Raw genomic sequence first — 22,878 nt, 5'->3', positions numbered from 1 at the left:
ACCATGGCTAGGTCAAAATCCTGAACTTCTTCCTGAACAGCAAAGTTAGTGGCCCTACACCAGATGGACTGTATCAGTTCAAGAAAGTGGCTTAAAAGACCCTTCTCAAAAGCAAATTGGGATAGACAGTAATTCTGCCTCATGTATGAGGCTCACATTTCAGAAATGGAAAACAAGAATTGCTTATGAAGCTGTAAGTGACAACAGGGAGAAAAAAGCTCTCTCAGTACTCACCTGTATCTATCAACCTCACAGTGATCAAAAATAGAGGCCAAAGCCCTCCTGGAGATGGGGTGAATAACATGTGGGATATTCTCACCACCGATTAATCTTGGAATAGAGCTCCTTAATGACAATGCTTCAGCTGATTAGAAATTACATGCAACATATCCCTTGATAGCCATTCAGTTTTAGAACGAGGAATGAAAATTTTGTGTAACACATTTTTCAATAAGTTGCGCAGCAGATGAAAGCTCTTCACAGTGAAAGTAACTGCCATCTCATTAAGTGCATCATTTTCAGTTGGGTAATTCCTGTTCTCCCTTATGGTCTGTCATATTTGCTTTGTCAATTTTGTTTATAGTAAGATCCCATTAACGCACTTTATTGTACCAAGTATGCTTTAATTTTCTCTTAAGCAGCATTGACTTCATGTCCTTACTTAGTAGCTGCTAATTTTAACTGGAATGACACAGACTGCCTGCAGATTTTTTTTGTTCTGTGTTTAGTTGTCAAGCTTTCAGAAGAACTGGAAAAAACAGGCACCCATTTGGAGGTCCATTATAATGACCAGGAACTACATCTGTTTGCTTCATCACTTTAAAATAAAAGCCTCTTCAATGTCTCGGATCATGGCTTTTTCTCCAATGAATGGACTTTTAACGCAAGCAGTTAGATGATGAAACCAGCAGGTTAACTTACTCAGAGTTGTGTTGCCAGCACTAATTGGTATGCTTGCCTTTATAGGTCAGTGCATTGAGTGAGAGAGTTGGGAAGTCTGTTCAGCTCAATAGATTTTAGAAATATCGAGACATTGAGGGCTATAAGGAGCTGGTATGAAACAGGAGTTTAGGCAGGGGGCAGATTAGCCAGGATCTTTAGAACAACTGGGCAGGCTTCAGAGACTGAATGGCCTACTCCTGCTAACCTGTATTTTCGTATGTTCTTAAGGGAGATCACTTTCAGTGAGGGGATTCCCTGCACCATAAGTCAGGGGCAGCCTCTGATACCAGTCCAGGTCGTCGGTCAGTCAGTCACTCAGGGAGGTCCGAGTCAGGATCCTCTCCTCAGAATGGATAAAGGGGCCGAATATCAGACAGCCCACTGTGCACCTTGACTCTTTCCACCCTATTGTGAGCCAGTTTTACATTGACTGCCTTGTCCAGGTCAAATGTGCAGGGTTGTTTGAGACTAATAGTCTTGATGCACAACACCCCTACCTAACCTCCCGTTTCATGCCAGCTCCTTATAGCCCTCAATGTCTCGATACTTATAAAATCTTTTGATTTCTTCTTTAAATACTTTACAAAATATCGCCACGAAGGCTGGTATCCCATCAAGTCACCCTTTATTTACACATGTATAATCCTTGACACTGACCCAGCTATCCCAGAGTTAGTTCCTAGAGTGAGCAGAACCCCGAATACTCCTGTTTATATCTGTCAGCAGGGACTCCCTAATTAGACCTAGTTAACAGCCCCAGTCAGAAATTATGTTCTATTGACTCCTGGCTGACCTCTTTCCAATCACTACACTTTCAATGATTTAGCCTCCACAACTTACTGTGAGTGAGAGAATTCCAGACATATACTGTTCTCAAAGAAAAAAATCCTTCACACCTGTTTTATATGATATAATTCAGTAATATACCCCCACTTCAAGATATTCCCCATGAATAGAAACATCTTCCCAACAACTGGCCTGTCACGTCCCCTCAGAATCGTAGCTGATTCCGTGGGATCACCCATCATTCTTCTAAGCTGTAATGAATAAAGACCCAACCTGACTGCCATTCTCAATGTCAATCCTTTATTCCAGGAGTCAGCCTGGTGAATCTCTTTTAAACAGCCTCCAATGCTAATATATCTTTTAAATATGGGGACCAAAACAGTACACAGTACTCCTGGTGCAGTGCGACCAATATCGTATATAATCATAGCAAGACTTTAGCATTTTTAAACTCCGAAGAATCAAGACTAAAATTTCACTAGTATTCTTAATTAATTGCTGCGCCTGTATGCAAACTTGCTGTGTTTCACACACAAAAACACCCAGGTCCCTGTATTCTGCATTTTTTGAAGTTCCTCTCCACTTAAATAGTCTGCCTTTTATTCTTCCTACCAAAGTGCATAGCCTCACATTTTCTTACATTTAATTCCATCTGTCAAGTTTTTTCCCCACTCACTCAATCTATGTATAAGACCTTGAAAATTCCACAATCTTCATCATAGCGTGTCCTCCACCTGTTTCATATCACCAGCAAATCTGGATACATTTCACTCTACCCTCTCCTTCAAGTCATCAATATGGTTAGTAAATGACTGAAGTCCTAAGACTGATCCTTCTGGTACTCAACTAGTTACATCTTTTCAGCCTGAACAAGGCCCATTCATCCCAACACACAGTTTTTTGTGTGTTAACCAATCCTTAATCTGTGCTAATAAATTACCCCCAATATCCTGAGCTCCCATTTTTTGCAATTCTGAGATTTTATGTGGCACCTTATAGAATGCTTTCTGGAAATCCAAATACATCTTTATCAGCTCTGCTTGTTATATCCTCAAAGAACTCTAGCAAATTTCGCAATACCATGTTGACTCTTTGATTGTGTGAGCTTCTCTAAATGTCCCACGATTTCTTTCTTAATAATGGAGTCTAGCATTTTCCCAAAGACAGATGCTCGGCTAATTGGCTTAAGGTGTCTTGTTTTTTCTCTCCCTTCCTTCTTGAACAGTGTCAAAAATCACACAACACCAGCTTATAGTTCAACAGGTCTATTTGAAAACACCAGCTGTCGGAGCTCAGCTCCCTCCTCAGGCGTAGCATGAGAGAGTAGGTATAAGACGCCTCCACTTCTTGAACAGTGGTGTCACATCAGTGGTTTTCCAATCCTCTGGAATCCTCCCAGAATCCAGAAGTAGGCCATATGGCCCTTCGATCCGGCTGTGCATATGATGATATATTGTGTCCCATTAGCTGCTTTCTCCCCATGCCCCTCAATGCCTTTTAAATCTAAACAGTTTTCCATCTCTTTCTTGAGTTTATTCAGTGACTTTTCCTTCTGTGGTACAGAATTTTGGACGTTCACTACTCCAGACGAAATATTTCCTCATCAAAGCCCTAAATAATCTGCCCTGAATCCTGAAGCCATGTGCTTGGTCCTCGACTCCCCAACCAGGAGAAACAGCCTCCCTGCATTGAATCTGTCCAGACCTTTTATAATTTTCAATCATATCTCTCTCATCCTTCCAAATGTAGACCCAGTCATAGAACAGTCTGCCTAGTGAATTCTCTCCATGGCAACATTAGCACAGACAATTACGTGGCTGAAGAATGTAATGTTTGTAAATGATAGTCAGTGGTCCCAAATGTCAGTTTGATTCATCAATATCTCCAATATCCTCATCTCATCTCTCAACACAGGAGACACTAAGTTTTCCCGCATCAGGTAAAGGCAAACATTTGGAGGCAAACTTACACCACAGTGAATTTCAAAGAATGACAACCTGCTGATTGAAGACATGTCTCCTCACCTCAATCCTAAAAATCAATGCTGAGGCTAGGCCCCAGGCTGTGACTATCCTGAAGAGGGCGATCCTTTACCTGAGCAGGCAAGGGGCCATTTGAAGGAAGTAAATTTCTTCCCCTTCAGGACTGAATAAGCTGAAGTAATTTTAGGGCCTACAAAGAGTGTGGGGGCTTCCCTGCCTGAAAACCCACCTCTTCCTTTACAAAACCTGCCTATCCTGAGGCTTGAGCCCACTCTTACCAAATTTAACTTGGCCTCTGAGACACCCAACTTTCTGTCTATGGCAATAGAAAACACAGAGACAGATAGGATTAGTGTAGAATGGCATCACGTACGGCACAGACATGGTGGGCCTGTGCAATACTGTTCTATAGTTGATTCTATATTAAAGAAGAAATCTTGCATTTTGATAGCATTTTTTAAAAACCTATGCCTTTGTAACTCTTGTTAGGTTTAAGACACTGATTTTGGACTCATAGTTTTCCCGTATGATTTTGCCTAAAGGACCCTCGACTCCAAGATCATGAACTCATCCTGTCTTATTACACATTAGTAGATCTAACATTGTCCAGTAAGGCTACGAAGTGATGGAAAAAAAAGCACAGTGCCCAAACATAAGGGCAAAAACACATCCATTTCTTGTGTACTCACATTTTCAGCATCTCCATTGTTGGAATACAGACAGGCATTAGCATATGCTGGAAAAGTATCTGTCCAGCCTTCAGCTGTGCAGTTCTTGCTGACATTTGCTAAAGGAGAAAAATTAATAGATTTAACCCAGATCATATTGACCACCTATTTCAATTTCAAAAGAATGCCACTTCAAACATGATGAATACATGAGCGTGGTTATTTTTTGCTAGAATTTGCTTTTGCTGGTATTCTTAATTCAGGTTTTGCTCCAGATTAGCCCCTGACCGATCTGACTCCTCAAGCTGTGGTTCAACTCTATTTAGCAATTAATAATTTGTTCCTGAAGGGCTTCCAGATCATTTTGAAACTTTGAGTTATACATGCTGGATTCGTCTAATTCGAGACTTCTTTTTTCCCCTCTGTGTGCTTCAGATTCACTCTTTTGTTTGGTATTGTGCACTCTGAAGCCTGGCCCACTGGCTGCTTCAGTGATTGTTTGGTATTTCCTAAGTCCTGAATCAGAGTTGGCATTGTTTTTTTTTCTCAGAAACAGTTTCATGAGTGATTTGTAGCTCCTTGTTATATGTGCTATGTGTTTTTGTTGGTCTGTCACTTTCTCTAACATGTCTTTGAGCTCAAGCCAATGTTTCTGTAGTTGCCCCTGATGAGCTTGATCTGTTTCATGTGTGGAGTGCTCCAGATCCACATAAATGTACAATCTTTTCATTTTGTTCTGTGGAAGGGTCACCAGACCCGAAACGTTAACTCTGATTTTCTCTTCACAGATGCTGCCAGACCTGCTGAGCTTTTCCAATCGCTTCTGCTTCTGAATCTTTTCACTGGATTGATATACACTGCAGGTAGTTAACCCTAGATAACAAAGTGTGAAGCTGGATGAACATCTCAGGAGCACAAAAGCTGACGTTTCGGGCCTGGACCCTTCATCAGAGGGTGATGAAGGGTCTAGGCCCGAAATGTCAGCTTTTGTGCTCCTGAGATGCTGCTTGGCCTGCTGTGTTCATCCAGCTTCACACGGTGTTATCTTGGATTCTCCAGCATCTGCAGTTCCCATTATCACACGTAGTTAACCCTGTTTCCATTTTTGTTCATCTTCTCTTTCATGTGGTGAGTGGAGACATCTTCTAAAGTCTTCACTATCTCACCCATTTTTTGAACAGTTGGTTTTTCTGACCTAGTTAATCAGCTTATTTCCTCCTAACATTTTATTTTTACCTCTACACTATTCAACTGAGAACGTTAGCTCAACTAATTCAGAGGAAAGTGATGCGCTCTTTTTGTTTGATAATCAGTTTTTTTTTACACAGAGTGGTAGAAGTCTGGAATGCACTACCAGAGGTGGAGGTTAAGGCAGATACAATAAGAGCATTTAAGGGACTTTTAGACGAGCATATTAATATGCAAGGAATGGAGGGATATGGACGAAGGGCAGGCAGAAGGGATTAATTTTATTTGGCATCATGTTTGGCCGAAGGGCCCATTTCTGTGCTGTACAGTTCTATGCTCTATGTTTGATATAGTTCTAAACCTGTTTCTTGAATGGTTTTGTTTGTTTACTTATGTTTTTGCTGGTTGTGCCAGCATTTCATTCCTACCCCTAATTGCCCTTGAGAAAGTTGTGGTGAATTATCTTCTTAACCCATTGCAGACCATTTGGTGCTATGCTGTTAGGGAGGGAATTCCAGGATTTTGGCGAATGCACATTGGAGGAACGGTGATATATTTCCGAGTCAGTTTGGTGAGTGGATTGGTGCTGCCCTTATCCTTTGAGATGTCACTGTTTGTGGGTTTGGAAGGACCTGTCAAAGGAAACCTGCTGAATTTCTGCAATACGTCTTGTAGACGGTACCCACTGCTGCAACTGAGCAATCTTGTTGGACGGACAGAGTGTTTGTGGATGTGGTGCCAATCAAATGGTATGATATCAAGTGGTTGACTCTTCACAGCCCTCTGGGCAATTAAGGATAGGCAAGCTATATTGTTCTGTTCAATATCTGATTGATTGCATGGACCGTAATAAGTGTGAGGTCACGGCATGGTGTTATACTTGCAAATGTAGGTCCAGTAATATCCATGATGTACAGCACCCGCCTTATTCAGGTAGACAGATTATAATTACAATCCCACAATATTGATCCTTTTTATGGAATTGGTGAACCCATTGTAAGCTGAACATTTTACATTCATAAATGTATAATATGCAACGTCAAAATCTGGTTTGCCAGTTGCTTCATGGGTATACCTCCAGTGGGATAGCAGATTGTGTTTTCTTGTAACTGGAAATATTATCATGCACGGTCCATTTGGAACAGTGCACATCTCTTTGTAGCCACATCAGCCTTCCGTCTGGTGCAATTTCTGGCCACATGCCTTGCAAAGTTCATGGTTCTGTTTGGATACCCTAGTGTCTGTGTCAACTGTCGAGCTTGTATTTAGCATCTGTAAACTTGGTTGCCCTGTGAGAATCATTTCATATTCATGTCCATCCTTTGGTAGCTCTTTGACACACAGAGTCCATGAACCCAATTTGTCTAGTATACCTTTCTAGATCTCTTCCATAAGACTGTATTCAGTCATCAAATTAGTAATTCAGTTCGCTAGCTCCCCTTCCGAGGGATCACAAAATGAGCCCTTTTCTCTGTGTCTGCTCACAAAGGATCACGACTAGGTCATTCAGCACCTCAAGCCTGCTCTTGATCATGGCTGATCACCTACTCGATGGCATTTTCCTGCACTTTCCCCATATTCCTTGGTGCCATGAACAAATGGAAATTTGTCAATCCCTGTCTTGAGCTTAATGACTGAGCTCTCACAGTCCTCTCCAGTAGACCATTCCAAAGATTCACCATCCTCTGGTCGAAGAAATTCCTTCTCTTGTCAGGACTAAACAATTTGCTTTTTATGCTGAGGCTGTCCCCCCTAGTTCTAGACTCTACCAGAGTAAATAGCAATTCTGCATCTCCTCTGTCTATCCCTTTAAGAATTCTATCAAGTCTCTCATTCCCATAACCTTTAGAGAATGCAGGCTCAGTCTCCTCAATCTCTCTTCACAGGACGGTCCCACCATCCCAGGAATCAGGCTGGTTAACCTCTGCTGCACTCCCTCTGTGGTATGTCTGTCCTACCTTAGCCAAGGGTATCAGAACTGCACCACCCTAGTTACTGTCTAATCTGAGCTCCATATAATTGGATGAAGATGTCTTTGATCTTGGATTCAAATTCTTTTGCTAAGATTGCCGGGTCGCTTACTGTCCAAATTTCTTGCTGCATCTTATCTTCCAGTAGTTTATGAGCAAAGACACCGAGGTCCCTTCCAACATTAACGCTTGACATTCTGTTTTCATTTTAGAAAAACTATGCAGTTCTATTCCTGCGAGAAAAATGGATAACCTGACAGTTCTCCACATTGTAATCCATTCGCTATACTCTTGCTGACCCACTCTGTCGGTTCAAAATTCCCTGGAGCTTGAAGTCATAGAGTTTTACAGCATGGAAGCAGACCCTTCAGTCCAAATTGTCCATGCCAACCAGACATCCCCATCTGACCTGGTCCCATTTGCCAGCATTTCGTCCATATTCCACTAAACACTTCCTATTCATGTACCCATCCTGATGTTTTTTAAACGTTGCCATTGTATCCACCTCCACCATCAGCTCATTATGTATATGCACCATTGATGAATGGTCACTTGAGGATCTTATCAAGTGTTGGGAGTGGTAATTGGCAGGGTGTAGTTCTCCATACAAAGAGACCACAGTAAAAATAGGCTCTGCAGACCTGAGAGGCTTGGTAGTTTGGGTCTCTCATCTTGAGAGTTGGCACGGTGGCTCAGTGGTTAGCACTGCTGCCTCACAGTGCCAAGGTCCTGGCTTCAATTCCATCCTCAGGTGATTGTGTGTGAGAGTTTGAACGTTCACCCCATGTCTACATGGGTTTCCCCTGGGTCTTTTGGTTTCCTCCCACAGTCCAAAGATGTGCAAATTAAGTGGACTGGCAGTGCTATATTTGGGAATAAAGTAGGGAGCTGGATTGGATGCTCTTTGGAGGGCTAAACAGCCTCTTTCTACACTCTAGAAATTCTACAAACACACAAGCAAATGCCCTGTACAACCCAGGAAGTGTCCCTAAGCCCCACTACAATAAGCTTCTTAAGGATCTGAGCCCTGACAATACCAGTTCTTTCAACAAACAAACAAACAAACAAACAAACAAACAAACAATCTGGAAAGAATAAAGACCTGGTTTATTGGTGAGACCGAATGTTCTCGGACAGGGCACGCTGACTGTTTCTCCAACCTTGGCTGGCATCCAGCAGGTGATGTTATCCCAAATTCCAGGACATCCTGGAGCAAGAAGAGAAACAAACACACCTTCAGATTCATAATTATCAAAACTCTTCAGGTTTTTTTAAAGCTCTTCTATCTTTTCAATGATCATTCATCATTGTTCACAAAAGCAAGGGACTTTATTTGAAGTTTAGTTTTTTTCTAATGGTCTCAGTTCATTTCTTTCAGAAGGCACCTAAGGCATGCACAAAGAATTGTGAATTGTAAGTCGGGAGATCAATTGGTTGGCTTTACTCTCACAAGTCAGATTCTGTGCTGAGCTGATCATCGCACTAATTAGCAGCAACACTCAAATGTTTCTCTACTACATCAGCTGTGCTGTTATGTCATCATTACCACTACCACTGTCTCTTCATATAACACCCGCGGTGAGTGTCATGAATAATGGCTCCCCAAACATCTCTACACCATGGTGTCACAAAGAGGCAAGAAGACGACACAGACCCAAAACCTGAATGAGGATTGAACCCACCCCTACAGCATTATTAAACATTACAAAATAACAGCTTACATAACAAAATTGAGCATTAATCTCGGACACTGTTGATCGACAAATTGGAATGTGTGTCCCCTCATCAGAGTGTTTTGCCTGATGCTTATGTCATCTCCCATTACATGAGAAATTGGATATGGATATTGTGGCATTGCAGAATTCCAACAGAAATTTACTACAAATGGCAATTATGTATAAGTATTTATTACAAATAACTTATGTAGAAACATTACATTTCTCAGGCACATAGATGTGCAGGTTTTTTAACAGAGTAGCAAGCTTCCAGTAAAATGCCATGTTTCTAGTGATCTGAGGGAAGCAAGAGTATGAGAGCTTTGTTTCTTTAGTTGCATGTTGTAATACAGTGATAATAGCATTCGCATCTCTCTTAAAGGCATGCTGCCGTACAGACTATGAGACAGAACTCAACATGATTGTGAAGAATGGCTGAATGCCCTCTTCCTGCTCCTTTCTTCTATGTTTAACATCAGAGGTAGGTTTCATGCAGCCATTCTCAGTTGCCAACATGGTAAAGAGAGCCTACGCCAGTCTCTTGCTGCAGGCAAAAACCTCCCCTGATTAAGACGTAGGGCAGAGGAGCTGACCCAGGATTCTTAACCGTTGGTGACAGAACATCAATTAGCCTCATTACCCGGGACCCAAAGTAATTTCGTGGAGCTCAGGGATGAATTGGGGCAGCTGCATTTACCAGCAGCTCCCTGGAGAGTTGAGGAGAAGGGTCCCTGAGCATCTGATCGAAGGGGAATGGCATTGGGCAATGGGCAAGGTGTGGCTTCTGTAAGCACCCTCTGCATCCCACCACCCAGCCTTCTCAACTACACACCCCCTCCGCATTCCCTAAGCCTCCATTCCACTATTTGTCTATGTGCATTGGATTCTGTTCGACCTTCCCATGGAACTGACAAGGGCTTTTCCCCAGTTTGCTGACCAGTGGGTAAGACCCATATTGACATGACATGTCCAAACCTATGGTGCTGTTTTACTGTTTGTATTCATTTGCTGACATATCGCCTCCATCCAAGAATACGCTCCTCAAACAAAAAAAACAGTTAGAGTATAGTATTAATTTTTGGGATCTTGAGATCAACCTGTTTCAACTCATCTTATATTTTTGAATCATATTAATTTATACTGTAGTCTTCCAGTGTGGTCAATCTTCAGTTATGCAACTGGCAACTTGTAATCTTCAAATTCCTGCTGGAAGAACTGTGAACTGTACAGTGATGTTCGCAAACTTCAACGAGTTGGCCAGCAGGTTTATTTCAAACTGATGGCGTGGTGTACAAGAAGGATCTGAAGGGGTTCATTTTTATAAAATCTCTCATGTGATACAGGCATCACTACTTAAGCCAGTATTTATTGCCTATCCCCAGAGGGCAGTTCAGAGTCAACCACAGGGCTGAGAGTCTGGAATCACATGTAGGCCAGACCAGGTAAGGATGGTAGACTTCCTTCCCATGAGTGAACCAGATGGGTCTTTGTCCAAACAATCAGCAATGGTTTCATGGTCATCATTATGGTTCTTGATTCCAGATTTTTATTGAATTGAATATCCACCACAGCACAGGGGTACACAGAACAATACCTGGATCTCTGGATGAGTAGTCTAGTAATGCAGTAGACCATCACCTCGTCATTCATATGGAGCATAACTGCTAGATGAACCATTTGGGCTGAACAGCCTGTTTCTGTGCTTTATGTAATCGCAGGATGCACACCACACTGCAACAAGGGCACACCACAGGGCATACTGAGGGCATCATTAGTTCCACAAGACTGAACATTCATGGCTTGGTAGCATTACACGCATCAGTTGACTGATTAGGTTCTGGAGACTTCAAGATGTTTTGAATCAGATGATGGCTTCAAGTACATTTCTAATCCATTACAAGTTGTAATTACATATCAGAAACATGAAATCCTAACTCACGATAGTTCTAACTTTAAGGAACTTGTCAAAATTCATCCCTCATTATTTTGGCTCTGTAATGCTTCATTTATTTATATTTCAGTTACTGTTCACTGATCTGCCGATTTTTATAAGGTTTAAGGTCTAAGTTGGTAAACAAACTATTTAAAACCTTCAGTGGAATTTGACAAATACAAAGAAAATGTTGATTTTTAGTTAAAAAAAAAGTGTTCAGGAAATACCGTCCAAGTATTAGACTTAAACCCTGGCCTCCTGGCTTAGAGGTGGGGTTATTACCACTCTTCGATGAGCAGCCTCTCCAAGTAGCATAATGTTTTAGTCTAAATGTCTGAACAGGTTGATTGCAACTTGGAATGAACAGTTACTAGTGGTGTACCGCAAGGGTCGGTTTTGGGTCCACTGCTGTTTGTCATTTTTATAAATGACCTGGATGAGGGGGTAGAAGGATGGGTTAGTAAATTTGCAGACGACACTAAGGTTGGTGGAGTTGTGGATAGTGACGAAGGATGCTGTAGGTTGCAGAGAGACGTAGATAAGCTGCAGAGCTGGGCTGACAAGTGGCAAATGGAGTCTAATGCAGACAAGTGTGAGGTGATGCACTTTGGTAGGAATAACCGGAAGGCAAAGTACTGGGCTAATGGTAAGAGTCTTGGTAGTGTAGATGAGCAGAGAGGTCTCGGTGTCCATGTACACAGATCCTTGAAAGTTGCCACCCAGGTTGACAGGGTGGTTAAGAAGACATGCAGTGTTTTAGCTTTTATTAATAGCGGGATCAAGTTCCGGAACCAAGAGGTTATACTGCAGCTGTACGAAACTCTGGTGCGGCCGCACTTGGAGTATTGCATACAGTTCTGGTCACTGCATTATAAGAAGGAAGTGGAAGCTTTGGAAAGGGTGCAGAGGAGATTTACTAGGATGTTGCTTGGTATGGAGGGAAGGTCTTACCAGGAAAGGCTGAGGGACTTGAGGCTGTTTTCATTACAGAGAAGAAGGTTGAGAGGTGACTTAATTGAGACATATAAAATAATCAGAGGGTTGGATAGGGTGGATAGGGAAAGCCTTTTTCCTCGAATGGTGACGGTGAGCACGAGGGGGCATAGCTTTAAATTGAGGGTTGAAAGATATAGGACAGATGTCAGCGGTAGTTTCTTTACTCAGAGAGTAGTAAGGGAACGGAACGCTTTGCCTGCAACGGTAATAGATTCGCCAACTTTAGGTACATTTAAGTCATCATTGGATAAGCATATGGACGTACATGGAATAGTGTAGGTTAGATGGGCTTGAGATCGGTATGACAGGTCGGCACAACAGAGGGCCAAAGTACTGTGCTGTAATGTTCTAATTGGTCATGCCCTTGCCCCACTTATCTTTGTTGTATCAATAACGAAAGGGTGTGTGAGCCACTCACCACCATAAGTCTATGCAATAACAATGAGAAAGATGAAAAACTTACATGTTGAAATCCAAGAAAGGGAAATGTCTGTGATGCATTTATTTTAGGGCTGTAGTGGTATTGTCCTTCCCGCTATGCTCGGAGACCTGCTCCAGAAGTGGGAATTACATCTCTGAACAGGTTGATTAGAAAATAGCTATGCCCCAAAAATCCATAGAAGGGAGGAGAGATGGATCAGAAGTTCACATACTGCAACAAATTCTCCAAAGGAATATTCTGTATGATTTTTCATTAGATCGCCATGTCTCTCCATGCCTCTACTTGCTTTGGACTGCAGCTTTGGACTTGTCATTCCTGAAGAGGTAATGAGGGTCCTTTGCATGCCATGAGATTTCAATTTACGTAGTAAGGCAGTGAGCACAGAATCTCAGAAACATTGCAGTGCAGAAGATGGCCCTTTGTTCCATACTGGCTTTCCAAATAAACAATTCATTTAATGCCAGTCTCCTGCCTTCCATCCCTACACTATGAAAACAGGCTATTTAGTCTATTGAGTTCACACCAACTCTCCAAACAGCATGCCACCCAGACCCACCCCACTTACCCATACCTGTAACCCTGCATTTCCTCAAGGCTAATCCACTTACCCTGCACACCTTTGGACTGTGGGAGGAAACCCAAACAGACTTGTGGAGAACGTGCAAACTCCACTCAGACAGTTGCCCCAGGCTAGAATCGAACCTGGGACCCTGGTGCTGTGAGGCAGCACTGCTAACCCCTGAGTCACTGTGCTGCCATGTAACTCTGTACATTGTTCCTTTTCAAGTACGAGGATAGTTCGCTTTTTAGTCAAAAGCAAAAAATTCTGGTGAATCTCAACAGGTCTGGCAGAATCTGTGGTGAAAAACCATGATTAGTATTTTGAAACAATAACTCTGCTTTCTCCCCACAGATGCTGCCAGACCTGCTGAACGTCGCAAGCAGTTTCTACATTTTATTTCAGATCTGCAGCATCTACTATTCTTTGCTTTATTTGAATGTCCCTTTTTGAATGGCTCAATTGAATCTGGCTCTACCACTCTTTCAGGCAGTAGATTCCAAACCCCAGCCATTTGCTGCATGAGTAAAGATCATTTTTCCCTCATATCGCTTCTTATTTTGCCAATTACTTTTCACCTCTTGGTTGTGATCCTTTCATGGGTTTCTACCTGTTTATTCTGTCCAGGCCCCTTTCAAAATGGAGCACTGACATTAACACAGCAGCAAGGTTACCACTTGGAGACTGTTAGAATCCAACTTCATGTTGGGCAAAGGCAATTGACCCCAAAAAAATCCTTCTGAAACTTCACACAGGGCTTGAGCATTTGATTTTCATCATGCAAAAAAAAACTCAAAACAAAAACCTAACTTCAGGCAATTTACTTTAAAAGACAGGGTATTATACATAATAAACAAACAATCTTTCATAAATTGTGCACATTGCCTGAATTATAAAATCATAGTACAGCACGGAAACAGACCCTTCGGTTCAAGTCGTCCATGTCGACCAGATATCCTAAATTAATCTAGTCCTACTTGTCAGCATTTGGTCCATATCCCTCTAAACCCTTCCTATTCATATACCCATCCAGATGCCTTTTAAATGTTGTAACCGTATCAACCTCCACCATTTCCAGCTCATTTCATGTGCGCACCACCCTCTGCATGAAGCAGCTGCCCCTTAGGTCCTTTTTAAACCTTTCCCGTCTCACCTTAAACCTATGCCCTCTAGTTCATCTCCCCACCTCCAGGGAAAGGACCTTGCCTATTCCCCCTATCCATGCCCCTCATGGTTTTATAAACCCCTATAAAGGTCAGCCCCTCGGCCTCCGACACTCCAGGAAAAATAGCACCAGCCTAATCAAACCCTGGCAACATCCTTTTAAATCTTTTCTGAACCCGTTCAAATTTCACAACATCCTTCATATAGCTGGTTTTGCAAAGGCAGTATCAGAAATGCTGGCAGTAAACTTTCAAAGGAAAGGCAATGGCCGTTTAAAAGCTGCAGAGGCTTTTCAGTATTAAAAGTGCACTTGTTTTACGCTTCTATTTACTTACAGCAACCCCCCTCCCACCCAGCCCAGAATAATTTGCTCCCTCTATCCTCTTGAAAAGATGTTGACTCCATGCTGGATGTGATTGCAGGAATACTCTCCAGCTATCCCCTTGAGGTGAGACACTAAACTACACTCACTCATTTCCCTCTCTCCAGCACAACAAGGTGCCACACCCCGAAAAGCAGGAGTTAACAAGAGAGTGAGGGGACTCACTCAATGGAAGAGATAGTGCTGACCAACTACTAGAACGGCCAATACTGAAGTTCTGGTGAGCAATGGGCTGAAACCATTGAACATGACAACATCCTCACACCTAATCCTTCTTGCACCAATTTTTAGAAAGAGTTGGAGTAGCACTTGGGGCTAAAAGGATCAAAGGATGTGGGGGAGAAATGAGAATTTACATTCAGTTGGATGATCAGCTAAGAGCATGATGAATAACAGAGAATGCTCAATGAGCTGAATGGCCTGCTCCTGCTCCTATTATCAACCTTGCTATGTTTCTCACATCCCAATTCCTCTTCACCACATAATCAATGGCGGACACAGAGCCCGATTTTAAAATTATTTACATTTCTCAGTGAGCTACCATTACTGCCCAAAAAACAAACATCTAATGCCCTCTTGAATATCTCAATTGAATCTGCCTTCACCATGCTTCCTGGCAGCACATTTCATTTTGCGCAGCTGAGGTTGAATCTGCCTCTGATACGTGCGTAATTCATCAATTTGCCTCCTTATTCCTCCGTTAGCTTTTTTGGACCTCCCCAATGATTCCGTTCTGACCACTGGTATAGTATACATGCAACTGTGAATGGAGTGGAAAAACTGTGGAACCAATACACTCACTGAATTAATTTCCGAGTTCCAATGTCACACCATGCCTAAAGGAAGGATTTTGTTTAATTTAATAAAATATTTTGCTGCCTTGAAAATGTACTAATCACAGACAGGCTGGAATAAAAGCTTTCAACATCACATGCAAAATTACTATAGTGCAGAAAGAAGCCTACACTGGCTCTACTACCTTTCTGGTTTAATTACCTATTGCCAATTTCCTGCCCTTTCTCCATATCCCTGTACACTACTGCCCAAAAAGCATTCATCTAATGCCCTCTTGAATATCTCAATTGAATCTGCCTTCATCATGCTTCCAGACAGCACATTTCACCTCCTATCTACTTTTTGTGTGGAAAGAAATTTCTCACGTCACATTTGTTTCCCTTGCATCACTTTAAAATTTCAGCCCTCTCATTCTTGTTTAGTTTACAGTCTCCAAATTTTCACAGACACGCAACATGACCTCTTGGAAGTGTTGTTTCATCAGATCACTTTGGCCAGGCTTATGTCTCACAGTTGCTGTACGTTATTGCATGTTGTGTTCACATCAAAATAAGGTTTACCCCCTATGGTGGAAATATTTAGAAAATCCAATGCGTTTCAGAGCCTGGTACGTGAAATGCATCTGTGACACAGAAGATGTAAAAACATCCTACAAATTAGATAGCTACGCAGGCCTCTGTGTAAAAAACTTCCAGTCAGTGATTGTATGAGGGTAGGATCCCTGAATAGTAAACGACTGCAGTAATCACGTAAAGATCAGACAGTAGAGTAAGGTCAAAAAGTCTGTCTAGTTTGTGAATAAAGTGAGCGTGCATTAATGTGCACTCAAAAGCAAAGATAAACATGCAAGTTTATAAATGGCCATCAAAACATTTGGAATTATGCATGCTTGTAGTTGTAATCATTGTGTTAACAATCTTGCTTTTGGAGATGATTACTCAGAACTATTATTATATTACAGATAGCTAACAACTTCCAATAAATGTTTTGATAGACAGTGTTGAATAATGAACATTATTATGGAGATTTATCATTTCAATGCCTTTTTCTGACTGTTTAGCTGTTGTTTGTGATTCCTGGGCACTGGGATTGAAATAGGAAACTGCTAGATGCTTTAGGAAGATAGGTCTTTCCCTTTTAACACAGATTTAGCACAGATTTTAAAGTGATGCAAGGGAAGTAAATATGATGTGAGAAATTTCTTTCCACACAAAAAGTAGTTTGGGGATGGAACGTGCTGTCTGGAAGCCTGATGAAGGCAGATTTAATTGAGACATTCAAGGGGGCAGTAGATGTTTGTTTTTGGGCACTAATGGTGTGCAGGGACATGGAGGAAGTGTGGGAGATTGGTAATAGGTAATTAAAACAGAATAGGTAGTACAGCCAGTGTAGGCCTCCTTCTGCACTGTAATAATTCTATGATTTTGCTTGAGATCTTTCCCTTATCTTCACCTTCTATTTATTTCAAGCCTTTAACATAATGAAATGCCTCAATTGCTTGAATGGAAAGCTTTCAAATAAATTTGACAGGCCAACATAAAAGGTATTAGGGTAGATGAGAATTTGGAATCAAAGAGTGCATTAAAAGAGGAGAGAATAGGAGAGAGGTGAAAATATTTAGGGAGAGATGGCTGGCACTCTGGGCTTCAGTTTCCAAAGACATGAGCTGGGGTGTCTCTAAGGGTGAAGAACTCCTGTCCAGCCAGATCAAATGCCAATCCTGCACTTAGGCACGAACTGGCAGGTTTATCAGACTCTCATGAGCCGTGGGCGAGAGATCCCACCAAACAAGCTGGAAGCCAATGGGAGCTGTAGTGATCGGTCAGAGGCTTGGGCTGCAGCGATGATAACTAGGATCAATGGGAAGGGCCCCTGTGCCTCACCTGTGCTGTCTACTGATCCCAGACTGGGGAAAAAGGAATCCAGCACTGCACTCCCCCAACATGGCAGGCTTTCTGTCGGAAAACCAGTCATCTCTCTCAGCTGCCACGATTCTACCCAATGGCAGGTTGATGTCCTTAAAAGATCATAAATTGATTATTTAGTACCTTAATTTGTAATGGCTCACAAAGATCACCTTCCAGCCTAGAGCTGGGGTGGTGTGAATGGTAGCAATTTCTCTCTGATGTCAACTTCCCCCTTACTTGCCATTCCCATGAGTTGCCTCCCTTTCCAGAGGAGTAAATCCTGCTCACTGAGTAGCTTCCAAACAACATATGGCACACTTGTCCCCCAGCATGAATTTAAACTGATATTGAAGTGTTCTACTGAAGCTGATAGGGATTTTTTTTTGTCCCCTAACATATTCAACTAAACACTGTGTCTCCTTATGTAGAGTGAAGGGTTAGCTCTTACATGCAAAGCTGGGACAATGATGAGATCATGATCATCTGATGAAGAGAGAGCAGCAGTAACTTAGACCTCATACTTACCAAGAATCGATATAGCTTGTAAATTGTAATTAAAGAATAGCCTTAAAAAGTCGTAAGACTCTAGCCACATTAATTGCATTTATGTCTTTTTTTAATAGAATTAGTGTCCCCTTGACCATCATCTAATATCACATGACATAAAAAAAACTTTACATTAGATTTACATGAAAGATAAAAGAAAAACTCACCTTCTTTGGATCGTAGAATATTTTAAAAAAATATCAGTCAGATTCTTAGTGGCCAATGTGCCACAGCCCAACGTGTCCCTCTTGGCTACAATGATTTTCTTTCAAATGATACACTGTATCAATTTTTTTTTAAAGTTACCATTGAAATGGCTTCTAGATCAACACATTCCAAATCATAAATGAAGCACTTTTACCTCATGTATACAAATACCACAGGATAAGCTTTGAACACAACGTGGGATATTTTCTCAATTTAACTTATATATGATTTTGACAAGTGGCACTGAATTCAGGATGATTTGTGGACAAGTCTGGTAAATGACACAATGGGGATGAGAAATACTCAAAAGGGAAGGGTCCATGAGCTTTCAAATATGGTATTGCTGGCAACTCAAAATATATAGCACCCTGTACAAATACAGTCAAGATACGGGAGAACACTTATGATTCCTAGTTTGTCAGCAGCCTGGCTTGTAGGTGTCAATGTCATTTCAATAAACATCCAAAACTAATCCACAGTGACCAGAAGACTTGAGCATTATTGGGGAATCGATATGCCAAACCTTCAATTCCAGCAATTACATACTTGTGAGCATTCAGACTATCATCTAACACGCGTACAAGACGAGGTTTGACTGCGAGCATTGCAAAGAAATTCCTGTTTTGGAGGGCAAGAAATGGGTGACATGTTCTCTTAGATTGTATGCAAACAAACCGTAATTTTAACAGAGTGCTGTATTCATGTCTCTACTGGCTTCTCCAGGCAAAACGAACAATCCCAATTTCAGCGCAACAAATTTGTCAAGTTCCAATGAGGAGGATATGTGGCTCTATGTGCAGAAAGAAATACTTTAGCACTGAGAGGGTCTGTTTTGTCAACTGACTGGCCCTTTGCAATAACATTGCTCAGCTACTAATGGAAGCAAATGGTAGAATCTGCCTCAGGTATCACCGCTTTTACAGCGACATCTGCTCCAAGAAAAATAAAAGCGAAGTTGGCTTCAGTTTCCTTATTTGGGATAGTATTTGTATGGTCACATCCTTGGTTGGATTCCACTAATTTCAAAAATTCTATAATGTAATGGTTCAGTCTACAGATTCACACATACTGTCAATTATTTAGTCATGTCTGTGAAGTGGAAAAGTGATATGAAGTGTATTTGTGGTCGTACAGGGAAGTGCATTTTGACGCATTTAAGATTTTTTTTCTTAGTCTTTAATGGGATGTGGATGGCACTATCCAATGGCAGCATTTATTATCCAGTCCTAATTGCCCTGGAGAAGGTGGGCGACAAACTACTTTCCTGAACTGCTACAATATGCCTTTTATAGGTACTACACAGATCTCAGAAAGGGACTTCAACTTTAAGATCATGGCATCTGACACTTTAGTATAAACAGTCCAGATGAGCAGTGCACAGCAATCCAATTCACTGTAGTGTAGTCAACCAGTTAGCTATGTATATAATGTAATAGATATCTAAGAAAGCATAGAAACCAGACTATACATATATCCGAGATATCACATCAATGTACATGGTTAGTGTTGGTAATAAACATCAAGACATCTGTCTCAACAAGGATCTAATCCTCTCAGTACATGTGAGATAGGCTAACATATTAGGGAAGAACTCAGATAATACCGCACTGTCAGCTGCGTTCTACCCAAACAAAACCATATCATGGTGACTGCAAGTGGACACCAGAAGCTGGTGCTAGTAAGTTGATACTGAAAGTTGGCACTGAATCGCTGTGACTAAAGGTTGAAAAGATGATAGCAGCTGCTGCAGTTATGAAGAATTCTTTTCTTAACCGTCTCCCATCATGCACCTGATTTCAGAGCTGAAGTTCACAGCTCACAACCAAGACTGAAGGCTATGACCTGTACTGAAACACTGCAACCACAAAGGAGGAATAGGTATGATAAACTTACTCTTTAAAGAAAGGAGAGGCTGTGGCACATTGGAATTTTTATTTTAAATGGAAATTTAAAGAAGTCCAGGGCAGTCCTGATTTTGTATTGTGATGCCAAAAGTAAGGAAAGTCCAAACACTGGAGAAAAATCATTCCGCATGTGGTTAAGGCCTTATGTGTGCTCAATCGTTGTTCTTATTCTGCTATTTTGTTTTCAATAAAAAATTGCAAAAGCAGAAACAAGTTTTGCATAATGTCACTCCAATACATCTTTTGACATGAATGTCACCTGGAGGCACTGCTCAACTTCATTTATAAAAATGAAAAAGCAGCAACATTTGAAGCATCAACATAGAGAGCCAACAAAAACAAAAGCATTATATTCCAATACAGACTCTGTAAACTGGTATTTTTAAACAGTACAAAGCTGCACAACAATGATGAAAGCAAACATATGAACACGGACTGGAACTACAATGACATTATGACAGAATTTCAGTGATTGAAAGAAAGAATGGATCTTCATTTTATTAATTGAGAAATGGCTGACAAGGAAAGACAGGCAGTCATCCTTCTTATTGCTTGGGGAAACAAAACATTAAAGAGAATAAGAGATAATGGGAACTGCAGATGCTGGAGAATTCCAAGATAATAAAATGTGAGGCTGGATGAACACAGCAGGCCCAGCAGCATCTCAGGAGCACAAAAGCTGACGTTTCGGGCCTGGACCCTTCATCAGAAAGGAGGATGGGGAGTGGGAACTGGAATAAATAGGGAGAGAGGCATCTCTCCCTATTTATTCCAGTTCCCTCTCCCCATCCCCCTCTCTGATGAAGGGTCCAGGCCCGAAACGTCAGCTTTTGTGCTCCTGAGATGCTGCTTGGCCTGCTGTGTTCATCCAGCCTCACATTTTATTATATTAAAAAGAATAAAATCTTTCTGTATTTCTACTGATGCCTGCAAAGATCCTAGCAACACTTTGCAGTTTTTAGTCGGTAAACTGAAGGTTCAATTCAACTTCAAGATACTCAGCTCAAGTTCATGCCAGCTTTCTAACAGCCAGGTGAACAGGCACTAATTCAAAACCGAAAAGAACTGCAGATGCTGTTAATCAGGCACAAAAACAGAAGTTGCTGGAAATGCTCAGCAGGTCCAGCAGCATCTGTGAAGAAAAGAAACCAGAGTTAATGTTTCAGGTCAGAGGGTCACTGGTCCCAAAGCGTTAACTCTGAGCTTTTCTTCACAGATGCTGCTAGGCATCCAGTGGACTGATCCATCTATGGATGTTGGCCCAAAGAAACAAAAAAATGGTTTCACAAAGCTAACTTACTGAAGAATCTCTGAACCCAACAAATCCTATCGCACTACCAGAAGAAGAACACAAGTTCCAAGAAACTATGGCAGCATCTACACGAGTTTGACTTTGCAACAAATACTGCAGTCATCAACCGGGTGAGTAGAATATCCAAATCTTGAACAAGATGTGAATGGTCTGATTCACTGGAGCAGTACTTTGAGGCAGGTGTGAGCTACTTTCCACAAGAGGATATTGGCCTAAAATGGGCAGTAAATGCAAGTGCTTTGAGAGAAACCCTAGGTGTAACACCATGCTCCACAGCAACATATGAAGAAGAGTTGTCCAAGGAACTACATCAAAAACATTTCATACTTCCTTCCATGGCATGCAGGTATGTTGACATAGCTCAAGAGATAACTGCCATGTTATAGCTTGCAGTCAAGGCAGTACATGTGGTTAATCTGAAGCATCACATGAGAACTATCAGGTTCTTTATGGGTAAGGGAATCAAGGGCTATCGAGAGATGGCAGGAGAATGGGGTTAAGAAACATCTCAGCCATGATCAATTGGTCAAGCAGACTCAATGGGCCAAATGGCCAAATCTGTTCCTATATCTTATGGTTTTATGGTCAGAAAAGCTGGAACCTCTATTCAAGAGATATGTCTCAAAAGGCATGGATGGCATTCAGTATATGTAGACTGGTTGTCTATCAAAAGATCTTCTAAAAGCTGTTCATTCCCTTCATTCTAAGGAAAGATCTATAGTCCAGTGTTCATCCTTGGCTTGAAGCTTGAAAAATGCTTGACAGCCAAAAACTCAAGATTGAGGTCTTTGTATTAGGAGTCTTTTGTGAAAAATTTGAATACATTAAATCTTAAGACGCATGTATAGTGCCACCTTTCTTCAAAAAATACGTAGAATGGTTGCATTAATTCAGTGTCATGTTGGACTATTCAAATAGTGTTGTTTTGAGTGATAAAGTCCAATTCCAGTTTGAATTGATCCTGAACGTGAAGGCTGCATTGACCAGGAGGCTTGACGCTGTGTTGGGTACCAGCTTTCAGATGCAATACTGCATCGTCTTTCACATTAACAATAGAATCAAACCTCTCTGTGTACAGGATGGTCAACATGTTTTACTATATCATGGAATATAGGCTGGATGAGCATTTATTGCCCATCCCTAGTTGACCTGGAGAAGGTCATGGAGGGTTCGCTTCTTGAACCACTGCATTCCATTTGGTGTAGGGAGACCCACAATGCTGTTAGGGAGGGAATTCCAGGATTTTGGCCCGGCAGCAGTGAAAGAACAGCAATATATTTCCAGGTCATGGAGGTTAAGTGATTTGAAGGGGAATTTGCAGGTGGTGGTGTTCCTCTGTATCTGCTGATTTTTGTTTTTCTAGATGGATATGGTTGTAGGTTTAGAAGGTGCCAAGTAAGGATAGTTGGTGAATTTCCACAATGTATCTTGTACACACCGTTGTTACTGTGTCAGCAGTGGAGGGAGCGGATGTTTGTGA

General features: G+C 41.5%; 1 protein-coding gene across 1 annotated transcript in view; it reads right to left on the bottom strand.

Annotated features, from left to right (window-relative positions):
* vipr2 (vasoactive intestinal peptide receptor 2) overlaps window positions 1-22,878 on the bottom strand; it is a 148,398-nt gene that overhangs the window by 110,977 nt on the left and 14,543 nt on the right. The window contains exons 3-4 of the mRNA XM_048559580.2: window positions 8,639-8,743; window positions 4,400-4,497 (exon numbers count right to left, since the gene is read on the bottom strand). Of these exons, the coding sequence (XP_048415537.2) occupies window positions 4,400-4,497; window positions 8,639-8,743 (203 nt within the window). The remainder of the gene's footprint in view (window positions 1-4,399; window positions 4,498-8,638; window positions 8,744-22,878) is intronic.

The sequence above is a fragment of the Stegostoma tigrinum genome, chromosome 2 (genome assembly GCF_030684315.1).
Source record: "Stegostoma tigrinum isolate sSteTig4 chromosome 2, sSteTig4.hap1, whole genome shotgun sequence".
Lineage (NCBI taxonomy): Eukaryota > Metazoa > Chordata > Chondrichthyes > Orectolobiformes > Stegostomatidae > Stegostoma > Stegostoma tigrinum.
This window is presented reverse-complemented; position numbering and strand designations above follow the sequence as displayed.